This window comes from Giraffa tippelskirchi, chromosome 1, assembly GCF_054371585.1.
Source record: "Giraffa tippelskirchi isolate mGirTip1 chromosome 1, T2T-mGirTip1v1.2.pri, whole genome shotgun sequence".
NCBI classification, from domain to species: domain Eukaryota; kingdom Metazoa; phylum Chordata; class Mammalia; order Artiodactyla; family Giraffidae; genus Giraffa; species Giraffa tippelskirchi.
The window spans coordinates 76,745,378-76,767,541 of NC_137275.1; the positions used below are offsets into that span (position 1 = coordinate 76,745,378).

Consider the following 22,164-nt stretch of genomic DNA (forward strand, 5'->3'; position numbering starts at 1 on the left):
TGAAATAGAGTAATGGCTAGTGTGGTAGGTAAGAACACTGGACTAGGAGTTAGAAAATTTCAAATAAATCCCAATTTGTTTCCAAATTGTTCTTATTGAGTTCAGTTCATTTCAGTTGCTCAGTCGTGTCCGACTCTTTGCGACCCCATGAATTGCAGCACACCAGGCCTCTCTGTCCATCGCCAACTCCCGGAGTCTACCCAAACCCATGTCCATCGAGTCAGTGATGCCATCTAACCATCTCATCCTCTGTCGTCCCCTTCTCTTCCTGCCCCCAATCCTACCCAGCATTAGGGTCTTTTCCAATGAGTCAACTCTTCGCATGAGGTGGCCAAAGTATTGGAGTTTCAGCTTCAACATCAGTCCTTCCAATGAACACCCAGGATTGATCTCCTTATTGAGTAGAAATAGTAATAATTATCGAGCATCTATCATGAATTAGGTACTTCAGTAACCACTTGATGTATAATAATAATCCTCAGTTTTATTGAACCAAAGTTGAAGTCTTCAAATTTTACTGATTAAAAGCATAACTTATTTCTTTTTTTTCTGGTAGAAAAATTCTGTTTGTGTTATGAGCTTTTTCATGAATCCTTATATTCAAAAAGTTGTAGAAATTGAGTGTGCAATCACTTAATGATGGCTGGGCAGCTAATTTAGTTAGTTTGCAGTATGATGGTAACTTACCCTGCTTAATTGAGAGAAAAGGTCAGTCACCATACCAGCTTTTAATGCCAGTGGATTGTTTTGTGCCTTAGAGAAACGTAATGGTTCAGAATGTTCTATTCTTTGAGGGTATGGCAAATGGCTTCATGTTTGTTTGGTTTGTTTCCTTAAGAAAATTTCCTTAAGAGCTGGGATTAACTCTTAAAATCTTTTTTCAATCTTTGAGTCAGAGCTTATTAAATGTGGCAATCTATGCCAAATGTTCCCTTCAGTATAAAAAGCTCCATTAAGCCAGGATATTGGGTACTTTCTCACTGCATGATACGTCTGTGTGTCTGTGTGTGTGGGTGTGTATGCATGCATGCATGCATGCATGTGTGTTTCTGAATATAGTTTAATTTATGAAACCAGTTTAAACACTGCATTCTTAAAAAGCTGGCTACAATCCTAAATTTTATAGAGAAGAAAAGATGTTTAGAAATCATTTACTACACTACCAAATCTGAATGCCAGTGAGCTATGATTTACCAATATAATGTATTCTTTACTAATGTTGCCTTCTTTTGCTTTCAAAGGAATGTAAAGAGAAGGCCAGAATTGGCAAAAATGTTTTTTTTTGCCTTCTTTTTTTGCTAAACCAGAATTTTTGATCTCTATACACTTTGGCAACCATTAGGGCACTAAGTGATCTATGAAAGCTAAATGTTAAAGTTGAGGCTTTGAATAAAAGTCTCAGAAAATGTGAACTTGATATGTTTCATCCATTATAAATAAAGATCTAGCATAAATGAGAAATTCTGTGACTTGTGAGACTAAAGAAATTTTAAAATTACCTCTAATAAAATGAAATATTATAAAAAATTAATTCTTAAAGAAATTCAGTGATAACATTTCATTTTTTTTTTGCAGATTTTCACTGTATATAATATTGTGTGAGAACCCTAGAACTTGGAGCTGAAACGAATCAAAAAATGCTCTTTATTACTTTACTCTTTGTTGTTGCTGTTCAGTCATTAAGTCCTGTCTTTGAGACCCCATGGACTGCAGGACACCAGGCTTCCCTGTCCTTCACTATCTCCCAGAGTTTACTTAGATTCATGTCCATTGAGTCAGTGATGCTATCTTACCATCTCATCCTCTGCCACCGTCTTCTCCTTTTGCCTTCAATTATTGCCAGCATCAGAGTCTTTTCCATTGAGTCAGCTCTTCTTATCATACCACCAAAGTATTGGAACTTCAGGATCAGTCCCTCCAGTGATTATTCAGAATTGGTTTCTTTTAGGATTGATTGGTTGGATCTCCTTGCAGTCTAAGGAACTCTCAAGTGTCTTCTCCAGCACCACGATTAAAAAGCATCAGTTCTTTGGTGCTCAGCCTTCTTTATGATCCAACTCTCACATCTGTACATGACTACTGGAAACACCATAGCTTTCACTATACAGACATTTGTTAAAGTGATGTTTCTGCTTTTTAATATCCTGTCTAGGTTTGTCATAGCTTTCCTTCCAAGGAGCAAGCACCTTTTAATTTCATGGCTGCAGTCACCATCCTGAGTGATTTTGAAGCCCAAGAAAATAAAATCTGTCACTGTTTCCACTGTTTCCCCATCTGTTTGCCATGAAGTGATGGGACGAGATGCCATGATCTTAGTTTTCTGAATGTTAAGTTTTAAGCCAGCTTTTTCACTCTCCTCATTCATCCGCATCCAGAAGCCTTTTAGTTCCTCTTCACTTTCTGCCATTAGAGTGGCATCATCTGTATATCTGAGCTTGTTGATATTTCTCCTGCTAACCTTGATTCCAGTTTGTGCTTCACCCAGCCCAGCATTTCACTTGATGTAGTCTGCATATAAGTTAAATGAACAGGGTGACAATGTACAGTCTTTTCATACCCCTTTCCCAATTTTGAACCAGTCCATTGTTCCATATAAGGTCCTAACTTGTGGGTTACTTCTTGACTTGCATACAGGTTTCTCAGGAGGCAGGTAAGCTGGTTGGTATCCCCATCTCTTTAAAAATTGTCCACAGTTGTTGTGATCCACACAGTCAAAGGCTTTCACATAGTCCATGAAGCAGAAGTAGATGCTTTTCTGGAATTCCCTTGCTTTCATTATGATCCAAGGGTTACTGGAAATTCAATTTCTAGTTCCTCTGCCCTTTCTAAATGTAACTTGTACATCTGGAAGTTCTCAGTTCACATACTTTTGAAGCCTAGCTTGAAGGATTTTGAGCATAATCTTACTAGCATGCAAAATGAGCACAATTGTATGATAGTTTGTACATTCTTTGGCACTGCCCGTTTTGAGGATTGGAATGAAAACTGGCCTTTCTAATTCTGTAGCCACTGCTAAGTGTTCCAAATTTGCTTGCATATTGAGTGCAACACTTTCACAGCATCATCGTTTAGAATATTACATAGTTCAGCTGGAATTCTGTCACCACTAGTAGCCTTGCTTGCAGTAATGCTTCCTAATGTCCAGTTGACTTCAGATTCCAGTATATATCTGTCTCTAGGTGAGTGACCACACCATCGTGGTTATCTGGGTCATTAAGACCTTTTCTGTATAGTTCTTCTGTGTATTCTTACCAGCTGTTTTTAATGTCTCTGCTTCTGTTAGGTCCTTAATGTTTCTGTTCTTTATTTTGCCCATCCTTGCATGAAATACTCTCTTGATATCTCAGATTTTCTTGAAGAGACCTCTAGTCTTTCCCATTCTATTGTTTTCCTCTACTTCTTTGCAGTGTTCATTTAAGAAGGCCTTCTTATCTCTACTTGCTATTCTCTGGAACTCTGCATTCAGTTGGGTGTATCTTTCCCCTCTCCCTTGCTTTTTCCTTCTATTCTTTCCTATATGTAAAGCCTCCTCAGACAACCACTTTGTCTTCTTGCGTTTCTTTTCCTTTGGGATCATTTAACCTAATAATTCTTAATATTAGTGGCAAACGAGGCAAGCTAAAGAGCTTTTTATAAAGGAGTATAAAAGGAGAAAATTGATTATGGGTTTTTGTTTTCTGATATCTACTATATGAAAGCCTTTTTCCTCTGTATTCAGAGGAGTACATGTGTAAGAGTACACTTCCACAGGGACTGTGAAATCTGACAGGAAAAGAGATATGTACACACACACCCCCAATGTGGTAAGTTAAAATATTTTAAGATCCCTAAAGAGGTACAAATAATATGGTACAGAAGTTTAGATATTTGCAGCATTGCTTACTTCTGAAGGCATTAGAGAAGTTTTCGTGAAGGAGTGGACATTTGAGCTTAATTTCTAATGCAAATGAGTTTTTGATGATAGAGTTACTGGAGAAGGGGATTTCCAAATGTTTAGGCGGAGATATCTTAATTAATGTAAGCAAGTTAACTGTCAGGATGGGAATTATGTTTAAAAAGGATTCTTGTAAAGAAGTATGATAATTTTTACTGAGAGTTGGACTCACTTAGGTAAGTAAAGGTGAGGGAATTAAAACAGAAGTTTGTTCTCAGTTAGAAGAGCCTGAATGCCAGTTGAAAGAGCACGGAATTCATTCATGGCCTAAGTGAAGTGCTGTCTTTCAGAAAAGGAGACACATGAAAAACCATGCTTCAGAAAGATCAGTTTGATGTTAAGGTGTGGGAAGAATTGGCAAGGAGGGGACTGAGTTAGGGGCACCTCTTGAAATATAGTAGTACAGGCAAGGATTTTAATATATTAAATAGGCTTTCACTCCAATAAGAGATGAAAGCACAGGAAATGAAATTTTGCAAAACAAGCCCCGTTTTTGTATTTTGTGACTGTTTCCTTCTAGAAAGTGAAGAAATTAAATAAATAAATGGAAGTGAAGCTTCATCTAGTCTCTTTTGAGGTCTTATGTTGCTGACTCTATGCAGTGTATGCTGCATTTTGAATATGTGCAGTTCTGTGAAGGTCAATGGTTAATAATCAGATCTCCAAATAAAAGTGCCTCAATTTGTAACATTTGCCGATTTCTGTTGTGTAAAATAATCATTCCCTGTCACCAGTTTCAAACTATCAATGTGAAAGAACTATCGTGTAAATGAATGTGAATTTGGGAAGTTTAGGGAGGAAAACGTCTTACTGATTTAGGACTGACAGGTCTTGTTTTTCTGTCGCTCAGTATGTCCAGCTCTTTGTGACCCCATGGACTGCAGCACACCAGGCTTCCCTGTTCTTCAACATCTCCTGGAGTTTGCTCAAACTCATGTCCATTGAGTCAGTGATGTCAAACAACCATCTTGTCCTCTGTCGTCCCCTTATCCTCCTGCCTTCAGTTTTTCCCAGTGTCAGGGTCTTTTCTAATGAGTCAGCTCTTCACATCAGGTGGCCAAAGTATTGGGACTTAAGCTTCAGCATCAGTCCTTCCAATGAATATTCAGGGTTAATTTCCTTCAGGATGGACTGGTTGGATCTCCTTGCAGTCCAAGGGACTCTCAAGAGTCTTCTCCAACAGCACAGTTCAAAAGCATCAGTTCTTTGGTGCTGAGCCTTCTTTATGATCACTCTTCTTGTGCTGAGGGTCAATCTTTTCCCAAGTAGGAAAAATTTTAGGAGAAGGATCAATGGAAGCTGTATTTACCAGAGATTCTGCTTACGTTAAAATAATGTTTCATTCTGTGGCTACTGACTGTTCAGAAGATATTGTTACTGAGTCCAGGCTCACTCTGTTCACCACACCATAGGCCAGTGAATCTGAGGAATGAGGTGTTGAGGCAAGGAATAGACTTTAATTGGGGAGTCGGCAGACCAAGAAGATGGCAGGCTAGTGTATCAAAATAACCATCTTCTTGGGGTCTGGGTGCCAGTTTCCTTTAAAGATCAGAGAGAAAGAAGCAAAGAGGAACTAAAGTAAAAAGGCAGAATAGAAAGGGAGAGGCAGTGGGGAAGTAAAGTGAAAGGGTCTTCAATCTTGCAAAACATCTCCAAAGGAATGGTCATTCTTTGGAAGAAGTGTGTTAATTTCTTTTATTCACAGGTGGGCACGGTCAGATTATCTCTCTAGGAGCTGAACAAAGACACTTACTTTAGTTTATAGTCAGGTAGAGGGGCAGGGTCCTCTGAGGCAAGCTGTTAAGTATGATTATAATAATAAAGACAACAAAAAGCAAGTCAAAGAAACAGTTTCCAGCATGGAGTCAGACTTGGCTTCCTCCCTGCAACAATATCAGTTTAAAACATTTTTTAGGCTACTTTGATGGGCTGTTCATGCTTCCAGGAAGAGATGAAAATAATTAGAGGTTTCCCTGGCAAGGTGACTCTTTCCCACCATCACATGTCCCACCTCAAAACTGTCTTTTTCATGTTGTGAATTAAATTCTTTGAAAATAAATGAAAACCAGAAGTTTCCTGTAATTGTTGTGATTGGTGCATAGTAGTGGAACTGACACATCAGTTATCAGGATTTAGCTATCAGGAATGGACAGATTTTGGTGAATACTACAAGATTTCTTGATAATTTGAGGGCATTTAGAAAGTGTGAAAACAGGGGTAAACTGTGTGATCCTCATAAAGATTACAGTATATAATACAGCTGAAATTTTCTAAGCAAAATTGGCAGTGGGTATAAAGTTGAAGTAGATATGCTTATTCTGCTTATTACCTTTTTTTTTGGTTTTCCTTTGTTATAAATTGGTTAAGTTGGTTCTACATGTATTGGCTACAGGAAGATGCAAAACTTCTTGTCTTCTTTGAGAAGGATAGTGAAAGAATAATTTAGGTGAGGTCATTTTGGTTTCCAGGTAGCATAAGCTCTGTGGTGGTGATTTTCATGATCACATCCGGATGGTATGGAGTTCAGAGAAAAAGCAGTTGTCCTTCTTGTTCCTCTTCATAGTTTTCTGACTGGCATCTTTCCTGCTTCACTAATAACACTTTGTTCAAAGCTTGAAGCCCATCATACTATTCTATTTGTTACCCCTCTTCATTGTAGTCTTCATTAGACCCTCATCATATTCTATCCCTAGTCTTTAAAATTATAGATCCTTACTCATTTTCATGATTTCCAGTATAGCTCCTGAAATATTTCTTATTTATCCATATTGTTCCCTCACCTTTCAGCTCCTTGAACTGATTTTTTCATTATCTTCTTCTCTATCCTATCTCATGCAGTGTATCCAAGTGCTTACCTGACGTTTCACTCCCATCTCGGACTGAAATTTCAAGCTTGAACAAACGAAACTGTTGGATATATATATTTTTTTCACTTCAAATGTGTTACTCCTGCAATATTTCCTATGCCTGTCAATTCCTACTTAATCCTTACATTGGTTTACGCCCAACCTTAAAAATCAACCTTGTCTCCTCTATTTCTCTCCTAGCCCATATCCAAACAATCAGGAAATTGTGTCATTCTACCTTCAAAATATATATACTCTTCAATCAGTTTTTACCATCTGTACTGATGAAACCTTGTCCCAACCACCATAAGCTCTCAACATATTACAATCACTTTCCAAACAGTCTTGCACCTTCTCTGCTTGCCTTTGTGCAATCTCTTTTAACCTGGCATTGCCACACTTGCTGAGTTACCAAATCCAACCCACACTGAGGGGAGAGAATTATACAACAGTGCAAATGCAAGCAAGCAGGGATCATTGGAAGTTATTCTAGAAGCCTATTACATAATGCAGTATAGCAAGTTTTAAGTGCTAGGCCTGGCATGCAGAATTTAAAGCTAGAAGCTAACTAGCATGCTATAGCAAACACAGAATTCTGATTTGAAAGCTGCTAACATTCTCCTACCTAAACTGAAGAAGTCCAAGAATGGAATGACACTCTTTTCTTCTAGTTCAATACTATACCAGCCAAATCTGCTCATGAAAAGAGGCTCTGTATAGTTCAAAGTCAACCAGCAGCTCCTGAGGCCCTGGCATCTGTGTTTTGACCAAGTCTATTCAAGGCCATTGTCTTTCTGATGTTTCTGGAATCCAGAGGCTTTGTTGAGGTCCATTAATCCCAAAAACTATCACTTAAGACTCATAACAATGTAAAAATAACTCCTGCCCCTGAGGAAAGTCTCCATAAGCTGCAGACAACCTTTCAGGATAAAACTCTTAGGATCTGAGGCTTAAAGCTCTTACTCAGAATTAAGCAGTTAAAAAGCCTACTGCAGAGCTGTTGAACAGAACACATGTTCTCTACATGTGATCCAGCTAGCAAAAGAAAGAGGAATGAGCTGAGCCAAGCACACCAAGTTCATCCATCCCAAATTTAGCAGTGAGAAAAGTGATGCTTCTTTGCTAGGCAGAGAAGCTGAGAGTATAACACTAGTAAAGCTCCTTCTACATGAAAGGAAACATCAGGAATGAGGAATAAGTGTTCCCTACAAATTTCAACAATTCTAATATTTCATTTGCTTTATAACTTTGTTTTCTTTAAATATAGAAAATTAAGCATAGACACAGATATTTGACTTTATGGTTTATTAATGTTTATATTTAGAAGAGACCTCCACATTCTATAACTGAGGGATATTTACCTATATTTCTTTAAGGTTCTTTTGCATTGTCTTTATATTTAGCATTTTAATATATTTAAAGTTTATTTGGATGAAATTTAAGGATATACTCCTCCCATACTTAATCACCTAGTAAGTTACAGGTATTAGTAAATAACCTGGTATTTTTCTCTATGCCTATAGCCCTGTTAGCTCAGTCGGTAAAGAATCTGCCTGCAATGCAGTAGACCCCGGTTCAATTCCTGGGTTGGGAAGGTCTGCTGGAGTAGGGATAGGCTACCCACTCCAGTATTCTTGGGCTTCCCTTGTGGCTCAGCTGGTGAAGAATCTGCCTGCAATGAGGGAGACTTGGGTTTGATTCCTGGATTGGGAAGATCCCCTGGAGAAGGGAAAGGCTACCCGCTCCATTACTCTTCCCTGCAGAATTCCATGGACTGAATAGTGCACGTTGTCGCAAAGAGTTGGACATGGCTGAGTAACTTTCACTTATAGAAAGTACAATAAATTTAGAACTCTCAAACTTCTCAAGTAGGAGAAAAATTAGTACATTAGGCTTGAAGGAAAATTTGATAATGCATGTGAAGTTAGCCAATTATATGCATGTTGTTTAACTGTGACTTTATAATTCTATAAACTTATTCGAAGAAATAACCAAAGATTTGTTTTAAGACTATCATCACAGCTTTAATTGTAAAGAAAAAATGAAAATGTAAAAATGTCAAAAATTAGGAGCTTGGCCAATGTATAAAGTATACTTATGTGATAGTGTTTTATGTACTCATCATAAAGTACGTTGAAGAAAAATATTTGGTACAAGAAAAATCCTGAGAATGTAGTTTTCTGCAAAATTTAGAATACATAATGTACATTAATTCCAATCAGTTACATCTCACAGAAAAAGACTAAGAAAGGAACATACATATTAGTCAGTGATTATCTTAATCAGTTGGACTTTATTTGTTTGCTTCTCTATCTGCTTACTTATGAATTCCTTTTTTCTAGTTTGTACTTTTCACAATGGCTTATCTCCTCTAATGAATTTAAGATAATCTGAGGCAGGGACTTTTACTGAACATACATCACAAATCTGGTTTGTGGTAGATTCTCAGTTCAGTTCAGTCACTCAGTAGTGTCCAACTCTTTGCGACCCCATGGACCACAGCACGCCAGGCCTCCCTGTGCATCACCAACTCCCAGAGTTTACCCAAACTCATGCCATCCAAATGTCTCATCCTCTGTTGTCCCCTTCTCCTCCCAACTTCAATCTTTCCCAGCATCAGGGTCTTTTCAAATGAGCCAGTTCTTTGCATCAGGTGGCCAAAGTATTGGGGATTCAGCTTAAACATCAGTCCTTCCAATGAACACTCAGGACTGATCTCCTTTAGGATAGACTGGCTGGATCTCCTTGCAGCCCAACGGACTCTCAAGATCTTTGCCAACACCACAGTTCAAAAGCATCAATTCTTTGGTGCTTAGCTTTCTTTATATTCCAATTATCACATCCATATATGACTACTAGAAAAAACACAGTCTTGACTAGATGGACCTTTGTTGGCAAAGTAATGTCTCTGCTTTTTAATATGCAGTCTAGTTTGGTCATAACTTTCCTTCCAAGGAGTAAGCATCTTTTTATTTCATGGCTGCAGTCACCATCTGCAGTGATTTTGGAGCCCCCCAAAATAAAGTCAGCCACTGTTTCCCCATCTATTTGCCATGAAGTGATGGGACCAGATGCCATGATCTTAGTTTTCTGAATGTTGAGGTTTAAGGCAACTTTTTCAATCTCCTCTTTCACTTTCATCAAGAGGCTCTTTAGTTCTTCTTCGCTTTCTGCCATAAGGGTGGTGTCTTCTAAATATCTGAGGTTATTGCTATTTCTCCCAGCAATCTTGATTCCAGCTTGTGCTTCATCCAGCCCAGTGTTTTTCATGATATACTCTACATATAAGTTAAATAAGCAGGGTGACAATATACAGCCTTCATGTACTTCTTTTCCTATTTGGAACCAGTCTGTTGCTTCCTGACCTGATACAGATTTCTCAAGATGCAGATCAGGTGGTCTAGTATTCCAATCTTTTGAAGAATTTTCCACAGTTTGTTGTGATCCACACAGTCAAAGGCTTTGGCATAGTCAATAAAGCAGAATAGACGTTTTTGTGGAACTCTCTTGCTTTTTCTGTGATCCAGCAGATGTTGGCAGTTTGATCTCTGGTTCCTCTGCCTTTTCTAAAATGAGCTTGAACATCTGGAAGTTCACAGTTCACGTATTGCTGAAGCCTGGCTTGGAGAATTTTGAGCAATACTTTACTAGCGTGTGAGATGAGTGCAATTGTGCGGTAGTTTGAGCATTCTTTGGTATTGTCTTTCTTTGAGATTGGAATGAAAACTGATCTTTTCCAGTCCTGTGACCACTGCTGAGTTTTCCAAATTTGCTGATATATTGAGTGCAGCAGTTTCACAGCATAACCTTTTAAGATTTGGAATAGTTCAACTGGAATTCTATCACCTCCACTAGCTTTGTTCATAGTGATGCTTCCTAAGGCCCAACTGACTTCACATTCCAGATGTCTGGCTGTAGGTGAGTGATCATACCATCATGATTATCTGAGTCGTGAAGATCTTTTTGTACAGTTCTTCTGTGTATTCTTGCCCTCTCTTCTTAATATCTTCTGCTTCTGTTAGGTCCCTACCATTTCTGTCCTTTATTGTGCCCATCTTTGCATGAAATGTTCCATTGGTATCTCTAATTTTCTTGAAGAGATCTCTAGTCTTTCCCATTCTATTGTTTTCCTCTATTTCTTTGCACTGATCACTGAGGAGGGCTTTCTTATCAGTGCTAATTGTTAAATGTTGTTAATGAAATAAGACCAAAATTTCACTTTGATTGCTGGGGTCTGCAGCAGTAGACCATACCAGGAATGTTCAGGAAGATAAACAGATTGAGGGATAGTGGAGATTCAGGACATAAGGAGATCCAGCACTAGTTGGTTTGAAACAGCCTTAGAGATTAGGAACAGGGACAGAATTTCTTTCCTTGGGAAAAATTAGTGGATGAAAACAGAAACGCAGTTTTGAATATGTGTATAGTAATTTGGGAGAAATGAGATGGGACCTTAAGGTTCAAATATCACATACTTCCTTAATTGGGGTACATGAGTTGAAACTGTTGTTTCCTAAAACTGAAGCAAAATAAGCTTAGTCATTGTTGAGGTCACCAGTGCCACCATCAACATAAATAGCCTGGTTTAAAAAATATATTGTTAATAAGATTAGCCATTTCTGTCTTAAATTATGTTGCAGTGTATCTGGAATGAAGTCATTGTGCTTTTGGTAGTTGATTTTTAAATTATTTTAAATGAATGAGAGGATGTGGGTTTTGTCACTATGGTGGCACTCTAGCACTGTTCAAAGGACAAAGTGCTTGGTTTGTAAATGATTTGTGTGTCTTTGTACATACACCAGAGCTTGATATAAAGGATACTTTGAGAGAATCTAATTACTATTTTTTTTTCTAACTTTATATTAAACAATGAATCTTCTACTCTATTATGTGGCTTCTGAATGGTTCTCTTCACCAAAAAGAAAGAACTCAAATAGTTGCCACCAATAGTTCTTGGTAAAGTTTAGTTTTCATTGTTAGTTGATATGTTGGCCAATATCTGATTAAGTACAGTCTCTTATTTATTTTATTATTCTGAATCATCTGAATCACTATTTGTCCCTATTTGAGTTAATGTAATTTCATTTCTAAAACATCCAAACTAAGTACCAAGTCCTAATTTCTCCTTTGAATGAGCTAGCTTATATCTCTGATATAGCCCAGTAATTTAGGTTAGTTTGGGGTTTGATAACAACCTTGATACAGGTTTGATTTAGTGACAAAACGAATAATGAGATTAGTAATTGGAATTGATCACAGCATCAGAGTAGGGCTAAGAGCAAAGCTAACTGAATACTGAGCCAGGCATTTATTGGGATATTGTACCTCTCAGCTATTCAATTATTGATAACAGGCAGAAAGAAATTTTAAAAATCTCTGTGAGTTTAAGAAGGTGAACTTCAAGCAGAGCTTTTGTTTACCTTTTGGATTGTACTAAAGGCATTTTGAAGTAGAGAATGCATGGTTGGACAGTGGAGATACTCACTTTTAAGTGGGTGTGTGAACAGAATCTCCACACAGGAAAATTTGGTAGCATAATTCAAAATTATAATTGAGTATCTCTTTTAGCCCAGTAATTCTGCATACTCAAAATTATCTTATAGGTACGTACGCATATAGTGTAAGATTATTAATTTCATTTCTGTTTGTAATAGTGAAAGAGTGAGAGTATAGCACTGGTTAACTTTATTACGATATAGCCATAAAATGAAATACTGTGTAACTACACAAAAGAATTACAAATACATGGTAATTTTAAGAAGGCAGGCTGGAGAACAGTGTTATAACATGTTATCCTATATGTATAGAAGAAAAGAAAAACTATCCTTTGTGTTTATATATAGATAGATATATAGACAGAGATATACAGATATGCATGTGTTTCTAGTATATACATATAACATCTGTAGAAGGTTATGGAATAAATTGGTAAGATTAGTGGGCTCTGGATGGCTGTAGACTAGGAGTGGAAGATAAATCTTTTCCTGGAAAAAAATGTTAGGCTTTTTGAATTTTGGACTATGTGAATGTGTTTTCTAGTCAAAAGTAAATTTGCATTATATATATATGATTTACATACATATATATATACATATATAATTTATGAATATATAAATACATATATTTACATACATACATACATATAGGACTTCCCTAGTGGCTCAGATGCTAAAGAGTCCACCTGCAGTGCAGCAGACCTGGGTTCGATCCCTGGGTTAGGAAGATCCCCTGGAGGAGGGCATGGCAACCCACTCCAGTAGTCTTGTCTGGAGAATCGCATGGACAAAGAATCTTGGCAGGCTACAGTCCATGGGGTCACAAAGAGTCGGACACGACTGAGTGACTAAGCACATAAGATAGATATATATATGAGAATAAGTAAATATATTCTTATATCCAAGAATTTTTTAACCAGATCCCATGAAGCTCTAAATTAAAAAATATGTGAGTCCTGCCAAATTTAAAAAATAATTCAATAAATTATTTTATTACCACATAAATTTTGTTCCTATTCTCAAGACAAAATAGAATAATATCGTGGCTTTCTACTTCTGTTAGCCAATTCAGATTTTAGATTCTACAATTTGCAATTTTAGATTCTGTAACACAAACATAGTGCTTTTCCTGTATTAGAAAGGATTCCTAAATCTCAGGTGTACTGTTCTGTAAAAATGATTTGTTCACGTAGCCCTGATTTATCAATATGTCAAGTATGTCCTTGAGACTTAGCTCCTTTCTCTCCATTTCTTGGATAGTCTCTACATTGGATTCATTTCTAACGATGTCTCCTCTACTTGGTGGCCTCTGTCAGTTCAAATAGAAACATACTCTATGACCTTAGCAGCATTGGCGAATGAAAGTATCTCTTTCTCAAAATGTCAACACAATTCTCAGATTTGGTCTTCTTTAAATAATTTGGATTTTGTGCTTTTTATGTCCAATAAGAATGGTTGGGTAGTCCTTGGTTATATGCCTATGCCTTTTTTGAGGCTATTGGATCAACACTACTCAATACAAGTAGGACTTCCCTGGTGGCTCAACTGGTAAAGAATCTACCTGCAATGCAGGAGACCTGGCTTCAATCCCTGGGTGGGAAGATCCCCTGGAGAAGGAAACGGCTACCCACTCCAGTATTCTGGCCTGGAGAATTCCATGGACTGTATAGGGGTTGAAGAGTCAGACATGACTGAGTGATTTTCACTTTCACTTTTCTTGCTTCACTCAAAACAATGGGTTGGGAGTTTAGGAGAAATCACTCCCCAAAGGAAGATTCAACTGTTGCTAACATAGTAACTGGAGTGAATGTTGGGGGAGCAAAAACAGCAGACGTCAATTACACAAAGATATGAAAAAGAAAAAAAAAAGACTGCGGTTCCATTTAGGGAAAACAGGACTGATAAAAGATGTGACAAAAGTTGGTAAGCTTGCTGAACTTAGTCTAAGTCCAAAGAGTTGGTCCTGATTTAGATATTAAACTAAGTCTATTGTTGTTCTCATTTTGAATTACTGCCAAAACAAAGCAAGTAAGCATGGAATAGACACTACTTTAGGACCTAAGTGAGTAGAATCAGCTTCCCCATGACTAACCTGTTTCCTCACAGAGTTAAGCCTGAAATTCAGGGGTCAGCATCCTGAATTGGAGGATCCCAGGGCTGTTGGCTCATTGCCATATGAGGATACACTTAATGAAGGATACTTGATGAAGGATTAGTATGTTCAAGTCTACATACTAATATATAAAGACTGTCTTTCTGTGTCACATTTAAATGCTCTGCATTCTCTTTCTTACTTTTTAGGACAACAGCATCCAGTGGGAAAAAATGATGGCAAAACATAAAATCTAAAGAAAGAGAAACATAACATACTCAATTGTTATTGAATGGCTGGATGAATAAATAAATTTTCATAGAAAGGTGGCACATCTAATAAGAGGAAAACATTTTCAAGAAGAATTCCCTATTAAAACTACAGAAATCTGAACTATCCTATGTGCTTTATTACTAATAACATCATTGATTATTAAAACATAATGCTTGTGGACACAGTGGGGAAAGGAGAAGATGGGACAAATTGAGAGAATAGCATTGAAACATATACATCACCATGTGTAAAATAGATAGCTGGTGGGAAGCTACTATGTAACACAGGGTACAGTCTGGCGCTCTGTCACTCTGACAACCTAGAGAGGTGGATAGGAGTGGAGGAGGGAGGGAGGCTCAGAAAGGAGGGGATATTTGTATGTATATATGTGTACACACACACACACACATACACATATATATATATACACACACACACACTTATGGCTGTTTTGCATTGTATGGCAGAAGCCAGCACAACTTCGTAAAGCAATTATCCTCCAGTTAAAAATAAAAAGATACACTTAGGTGACCATTTAATTTTATTAGACATAAAAAAAAGTTACTGTATACCCTGTATACCATATTTTTTACCCTAATAGCTTAAAAATTAAAATATTCCTCTTATGCTGAAATCTGTTTATATACTCAACAAATTTGAGCCAAATTGATCATGTTTCACTTCAAGAAATATTTATAAATAATTTTAATTCCATAGGACAAATCCATTAATTATGCTTTCAGAGGAGATATAATTAATGGATTTGCACTATAGAATGAAGGCCTTTAGTAAATATTAATAATGCAAACTCACTCTACCAAGCACCTTAAGAGTACCCAAACAAATAGATCATCTTACATGGCTGAAACTTCCCTTCCACATCCCATGTGGAACATGAAAGTATTCAAAATAATTTAGCATCAGATTTTTGGTGAGATCTTCATAGAAAATTAAAGATTATTTAGTGAGGAGATTATGCATCCCAATAAAATCGTCTGTCACAATTTATTTTTATGAAAGTTAGACCAGCCCTGATGAAAGCTTAGAATATGACTATAATGACAGAATATGTATTATAATCTTGAAAAGCCTGATTATATTGCTAATGAATATTTTAAATAAACATTTTTTTAATTTTAAAATACTTTCAGATGAGTAGAAAAGCTCATCTGAAGAAAAGCTCTCCAGATGAGAGTAGAGAACTGTCATATACCCCTCATCCAGTTTCCTCAATTGTCATCATTCTTCCTTAGAAGAATCTCTTTATCACAACAAAGAACCAGTATTCATACATTACTATTAACTACATTCTGTATTTATTCAGCCTTCACCAATTTTCCCTAATGTCCTTTTTGCTGTTTGAGGGTTTAATCCAAGCTGCTTCCTTGCATTTAGTCATCATGTCTCCATAGCAACATAATCTGTAATAGTTCTTAATCTTTCCTTGACTGTGGTAACCTTGACTTTGGTCAGATTTTTGCAGAATGTTTCTCAATTTGAGTTTGTACAGTGTTTTTCTCATGATTAGACTGATATCATTGGAGAGAAAAACCACAGAGGTAAAGTACTTCTCGGGAAGATCCCCTGGAGAAGGAAATGACAACCCACTCCAGTGTTCTTGCCTGGAAAATCCCACGAATAGCAGAGCCTGGCAGGCTGCAGTCCATGGGGTTGCAAAGAGTCGGACACGACTGAGCGACTTCACTTTCTTTCACTTTCATCACATTGTATCATGCTATATATAGGCTCTCTACAGGATGCTAACCTTGAGAATGTGGTTGAGCTAGTGTTTACCATGTTTCTCCACTGAAAGGTTACCTTTCCCCTTTTTCATTATCTTTTCTTTGGAAATAAGTCTCTAAGCACAGCCTGAGGCTGGCTGTGATGATAAGCTTCATTTCTTGAAGAGGGGGAGTATCTGTATAAATTATTTGGAATATTTCTGTAAGAAGGATTCATTTATTTTCCCTAATTATTTCTTTATTCATTTATTTATATATAAATGCATGCTTTTTTGTTTTATGTTTTGATTATAATCCATTACTATGCTGTTTACATTGTTGCTCGAATTGTTCCAGCTTTGGCATTTGGGTGTTCTCTTGTGTTGGCTCATTTATCTCTTTGGCACACTCCTTTCTTTTATCTTTGAGCACTTTCTGGCACAAGTTGTTCATTCCTTGCCTCATCCCAGGAATCCCCTACTTCTCCAAGGAGCCCTGGTTCCCTCGTTAGAAGAAATCAAGACCCAGGCACTTGGCATTAATATAGAATCTTATATTTAAATAAAATATGGCTAAATTGGAAAAATATTTTTAATACTTGTAAAATATTCAGTCATTTTCATGGATAAAAAGTAACTTTTTAATTTATGAATCAATGAAAAGTATTTTAGAATTGAATTTTCATTTTTATGTTATTATACAAATGGCTGGCAAATTTTGTACACAAAGGATCGATAGTAAGAAGTGACAGAATCAACTAAGAGTATTTTATTTCTCTGTGTAACAAGAAAGAATAGTATGTTTCTCAAAGCTATTACAATGAATTCATATTTGTATTTTTCAATAGTAGATAGAATAGTAGAATCTAAGAGAAGATGTAATGTTCAAGTTTCAACATTTTTTTTCTGATTTAGTAAGTATTAATACTGTCCCTTATTCTTTATTTTCACTGTTTCTTTGGTGACAATATATTGAGTGCCAAGGCACTCAAATGTATACTTTGGCCATGGACAATTGAGCAGTGACAGTTGAGTGTGATTACACTTATAATCAAACATCATAAGCATTATTTATAATAATGGATGGACTTCCCAGATGGCACAGTAGTAAAGAATCCACCTGCCAGTACAGGAGACGCAAGGATGCAGGTTCGATCCCTGGGTCAGGAAGATTAACTGGAGTAGGAAATGGCAACACACTCCAGTACTCTTGCCTGAAAAATTCCATGGACAGAGCAGCTTGGTGAGCTACAGTCCATGGGGTGACAAAGACTAGGACATGACTGAGTGACTGAGCACACCTGTGTGTAAAAATGCATATTAATACTGTGGCATTTTTCCAAATTGGAATCTAAAATTTAGCCTGGAAAAACTGTTATTAACAAAAATAATTCCTTTCTTGCTCACTGCGTATTGGGAAAAGATTGCCTATTGTGATTTACAAATACTATTCACTTTCTCATTTTTAAAAAATTAAGTGTAAATTTGTATACTTTTTTTTCCCCCCAACAGTAACTTCTAGTAATTCTCACATCAGTGTTGATAGACTAAGTCCTAGGTTGGTAGTCAAGAGTTGTTACCAGGATATATTGAAACTGAGGATTTAAAACATCAAATGTAACTTGAGAGTACTTTATTAATTTGTATTTAGATATAGAGTTGCATTGGTATTGCTGTCATTGAATGAAAGGGTAAATTAATTAAAATATGAGCTATGGATAAGAGATATCTGAAGGATTTACTACAGTATTTTATCTAAAGGATGAATAGATTGGAATGCCACCTATATTACAGATCACTGAAACACAAATGGGAAAGCAAACTGAAATTGAATATTATTTTTTCTTATTTTTTGCTGTGTTTCTCAACTTGATAATTAAGTGCAGTTTATCAGATGCTGTCATATCAGATCGATGTGCTTTTAAAACACATTTTCCTCAAGATTTCCTAAGAGCAATAGAGTTAAAGTGTCACACTATAAGATGAATTTGAAAGTTAAAGCTAAAACAAAGTTTTCTCTAAGAATGACATTGAAATAATCAAGGTTACATGATGCATATTTTAGAGTCTGCTTTCCATAGTACTTAGAATGACACATTTATTTCTGGGAAGCTGTGGGAGACCTTAACCCTAAAAGAAGTTAAACATGAAGCTTTATTTTCAGCTCGTCTTCTTACAGAAGTTAAAAAACCCTTCATCTGATCCAAGCGTTCAGATTTTCACAGCTGAATGTCGTCTCTGTCTCCTGAATACCTGATTTTTGAAGACATAATACTTTCTTATGCTATGCAAAATGTCAGTACTTTGAGGAAAATATCAGATAATTCAACTTCATATGAACTATGTTCTATCACTTGTTTAATTTGTCATGAAAAAGCTCATGATAGAGAAACAGCTCGAATTTTGTTTTTCTGTTTCTGCAAAAATGTTTCAATCATTTCTTATGTTAGAATTCTGTAGTAAGTTCATTCCTAAGAAAGCTCTTTTTTTCTCCATTACATCATATGATCAAATAGTGGAAGTCATCAGTCCAGAGTATTTCCTGATTTTGTGCTAATAAATGGCCAAGAAGCTCTGAATATATTTAGAAATTAGTAACTAACTCACCTCAGTTATCTGGTGCATGTATTTTCCTGTTTCCTTTAGTAGATTATTCAGTTTTTATCTAATTTCCTCCTTTAGACACTGTAACTCAATGTTCAGGCTTATGTCAATTTCTAACGAGTGGACATGTTATGTAAAAAAAATATATACTGAGTATCTTGGTTCTTATCTTTGTAGTTCATATTCATTTTTTTTTTCTGGACTTGATAGTCAGAAGTAATCATACTTTAATGAATATTTAAAGTGTTTCAGTTTATTGTATACCTGAATCAAATGAATTGAAAATGATCTTTGAATAAAAAGAGCATCCAGAGCATCTATTCTTTGAGTGTGTTCTTTTGTTGAAATTTATCAGCCAAACTTGTCTACTTGTTCCCTTATCTCAAGGTTAATCATGTTTTGTTTTAATCTTTACTGTAAGTTTTTTTCTCTATTTGTGTAAAAAAATGTAGGTGAGCATTTTTTCCCCAATGTTTTGTTTATTTATCTACTTTTAAATAATTCCTCTGAGAGAATGAGTTAAAAGCATAGTAAAATAACTTCTGTTGCTGCCTATTATCAGTATCTTTTTATTGCTTTTAGGAAAAATGATGACAAGCCTCTAATCCAGAAGTTTTAATTGATTGTATTTTTTTAAAGGACTAGAAGAACAGCACTAGCAACATTCCAATAATTCTCTTATATTTGTGTAAATCTTGTCCATAAAGTTTTGTTTAGTTGAATATAAGAAAGTTTGTCAAGAACTATGGATATGGGAATTTTAAAAATGTCAATTTCTTCATTTTATAGTTGTAAATTAATGGCAGATGTGCCCTTCATGATAAATTAAAAACTGGATATGATTATTTAAATCTCCATAAAAGGAAAATAGAATGACATCTATTTGAAAATCAGCCTGAAAAGTGTTGAAATAGCACCGTAGTGAACCATTATAGGTATAGGTTAACAATCAAAAAATGTAAGAATATAAGTTAAATGTAGTACTGGATACCATCCTAACATAAAAGATGATTTTCATATTTAATAAAATGAACTTGAAATGCAAATTGAAAAGTGATCATTTGATTAATTTCTTAGATAACTATTTCTAAATAAAAAACATTTCATTTTGCATTAATAATTTGAAATTTTCTATGGTCAATTTTACTTTACTAGCTGAGCTGCTTCCCTGTTGGCTCAGATGGTAAAAAATCCATCTGCAATGTAGGAGACCTGGTTTCAATCCCTGGGTTGGGAAGATCCCCTGGAAGAGGGCATGGCAACCCACTCTAGTATTCTTGCTTGGAGAACCCCAAGGACAGAGGAGCCTGGTAGGCTACAGTCCATGGGGATGCAGTCAGACACGACTGAGTGACTAAGCACATTTTTACTTATTTGTTTTTTGTTTTAATAAGAAGAGTTAGATTCTGGATTAGGAATAATAAAAATGACTATAAAAGTACCTCTTTAATTTAGTTTTGTTTTTCTTATAGAGTGCAGATATGAGCCCAGCCAGTAGCACCACCTCACTTCCAGTTAGTCCTCTTGCTGAAGAGCCTTTGCCTTTCAAGGTAAAAATAAATTTTAAAATGTTTTAAAAATTGTTCACAATATTTTTAGGATCTTTAAAATGTATTTATTTTGCTGTGTAAAATAGGTAGTTCAGGCATAGATAGATTAACTGCTTTAACTTGTAAGGATCTTGTTTCAGATGTTAAAATTTTGTTGTTTTGTCTGTTGTCATTTTAGTTGCTAAATAAAGGTAAAGATTTTGAATAGAAATTGATATTTTATATAGCACTTTGTCTTGAATGTAAGAGACAGTGATTTCATTATAACAGTTTGATGTCACATGAATTATAGGTTTCAAATCTTTTATTTATATTAAGCAATAAGTTTGGAATGAACTATTCAGCACTCATCCAATGGTTAAACTTTCATTAGCTGGTTAAATTTTCATTGATGACTTAGGTAATAATTAATTAATTGTGTATTCTTTAAAGACTAATGGTCAAATCAAAAATTAAAATATAGAATCATTCCTCTAAACATTGCATTTTAAAAATAACTAATGCTAAATATGATTAGAGAATTCTTCAGCTTGGGAGTCTATATACATTAAAAATATGAAGTCATCTTCTTGTTTTGCTATTTAAGATCGTTTCTCTTTAAGCTAAAGCTTGTAAATCAGCTAATTTAGATGTATACTCTAGATGTTTGGATTCTTTAGGATTATTGTAAATAAAGGCACTCCTTAAGATCATGGGAAATTAAAAAAAACTTGAAAAGTTGGGATGGTACTCTTACTTAGGTGCAGTTGTTTTAGTTTGGTTTAAAGACAAGTCAACATACTTTTGAGGATTTATTATGATGATTTGCATTTTATCATTAACTTCTCATTGTTTTTCATATGAAGACAAAATCTTAATATTGCTCATACCTCATACAGTTGCTGACATGGATTTCCAAATACAGTACTCAATATTTGCTGTTTTGTCAAAGTAACATTAATAGGTTATAAGTTCCATTGTAAGTCTTTGGTTTTCTAATTATAAATGCTTTGTTGTTTGATGGTAGATAATATAATTGTTAAAAGCTCATATCAAAGAATTGTTAAATAATGAATCGTGTTCTGATTGTATCACTTATTGAGAATTATTTTATCATTTTACAACAAAAGGAGAAAACACTACTAATGTTTCAAAGTTTATTATTCCTTAATATTTTGTCGTATGGTTAAGGGACAAAATTTACAGAAGAATCGTATTTTTAGCAAGTTTTTAATTGAATTCTCAAAGTGTCACTAGAAACCATTTTCTCTTTTTAATATATTGATAATGACTGCCCTCCTTGAAAATTAATGTATTTTTAATAGAAGTAAAAGGAAAGGTCAACTATATTCCAAAATGTGCTGACATAAAGCTAATATAAATATAATTATTTTAGTTAGTTTCACTGACTGGTTCTAAGAGATCAATATTTTTCTCATGTTAATGTTTGTAAGTGGTTTTATATGCAATTAAAGTTTCAAAGTGCTTGTGATATATAATACTGGCTGTTGGTAACCAATATAATTATAGTACCACTTAATTCACTTCTTCTGTGAAAGAAATATTATTTATATTTTAAAAGAATTTTATCGGACCTAGAAAGATTCCACTGGTATTTAAAACACATTTAAAATTAATGTATCAAATTATAAAACTCCTGCATTTGCTTTT

The 22,164-nt window shown here is 35.4% G+C and overlaps 1 protein-coding gene across 5 annotated transcripts in view; it reads left to right on the top strand.

Moving 5' to 3' along the window:
• Window positions 1-22,164, top strand: part of CCSER1 (coiled-coil serine rich protein 1) — a 1,336,256-nt gene that overhangs the window by 548,090 nt on the left and 766,002 nt on the right. For all 5 annotated transcript variants that reach the window (XM_081594745.1, XM_081594754.1, XM_081594785.1 and 2 more), the window contains exon 7: window positions 20,437-20,514. In XM_081594745.1, the coding sequence (XP_081450871.1) occupies window positions 20,437-20,514 (78 nt within the window). The remainder of the gene's footprint in view (window positions 1-20,436; window positions 20,515-22,164) is intronic.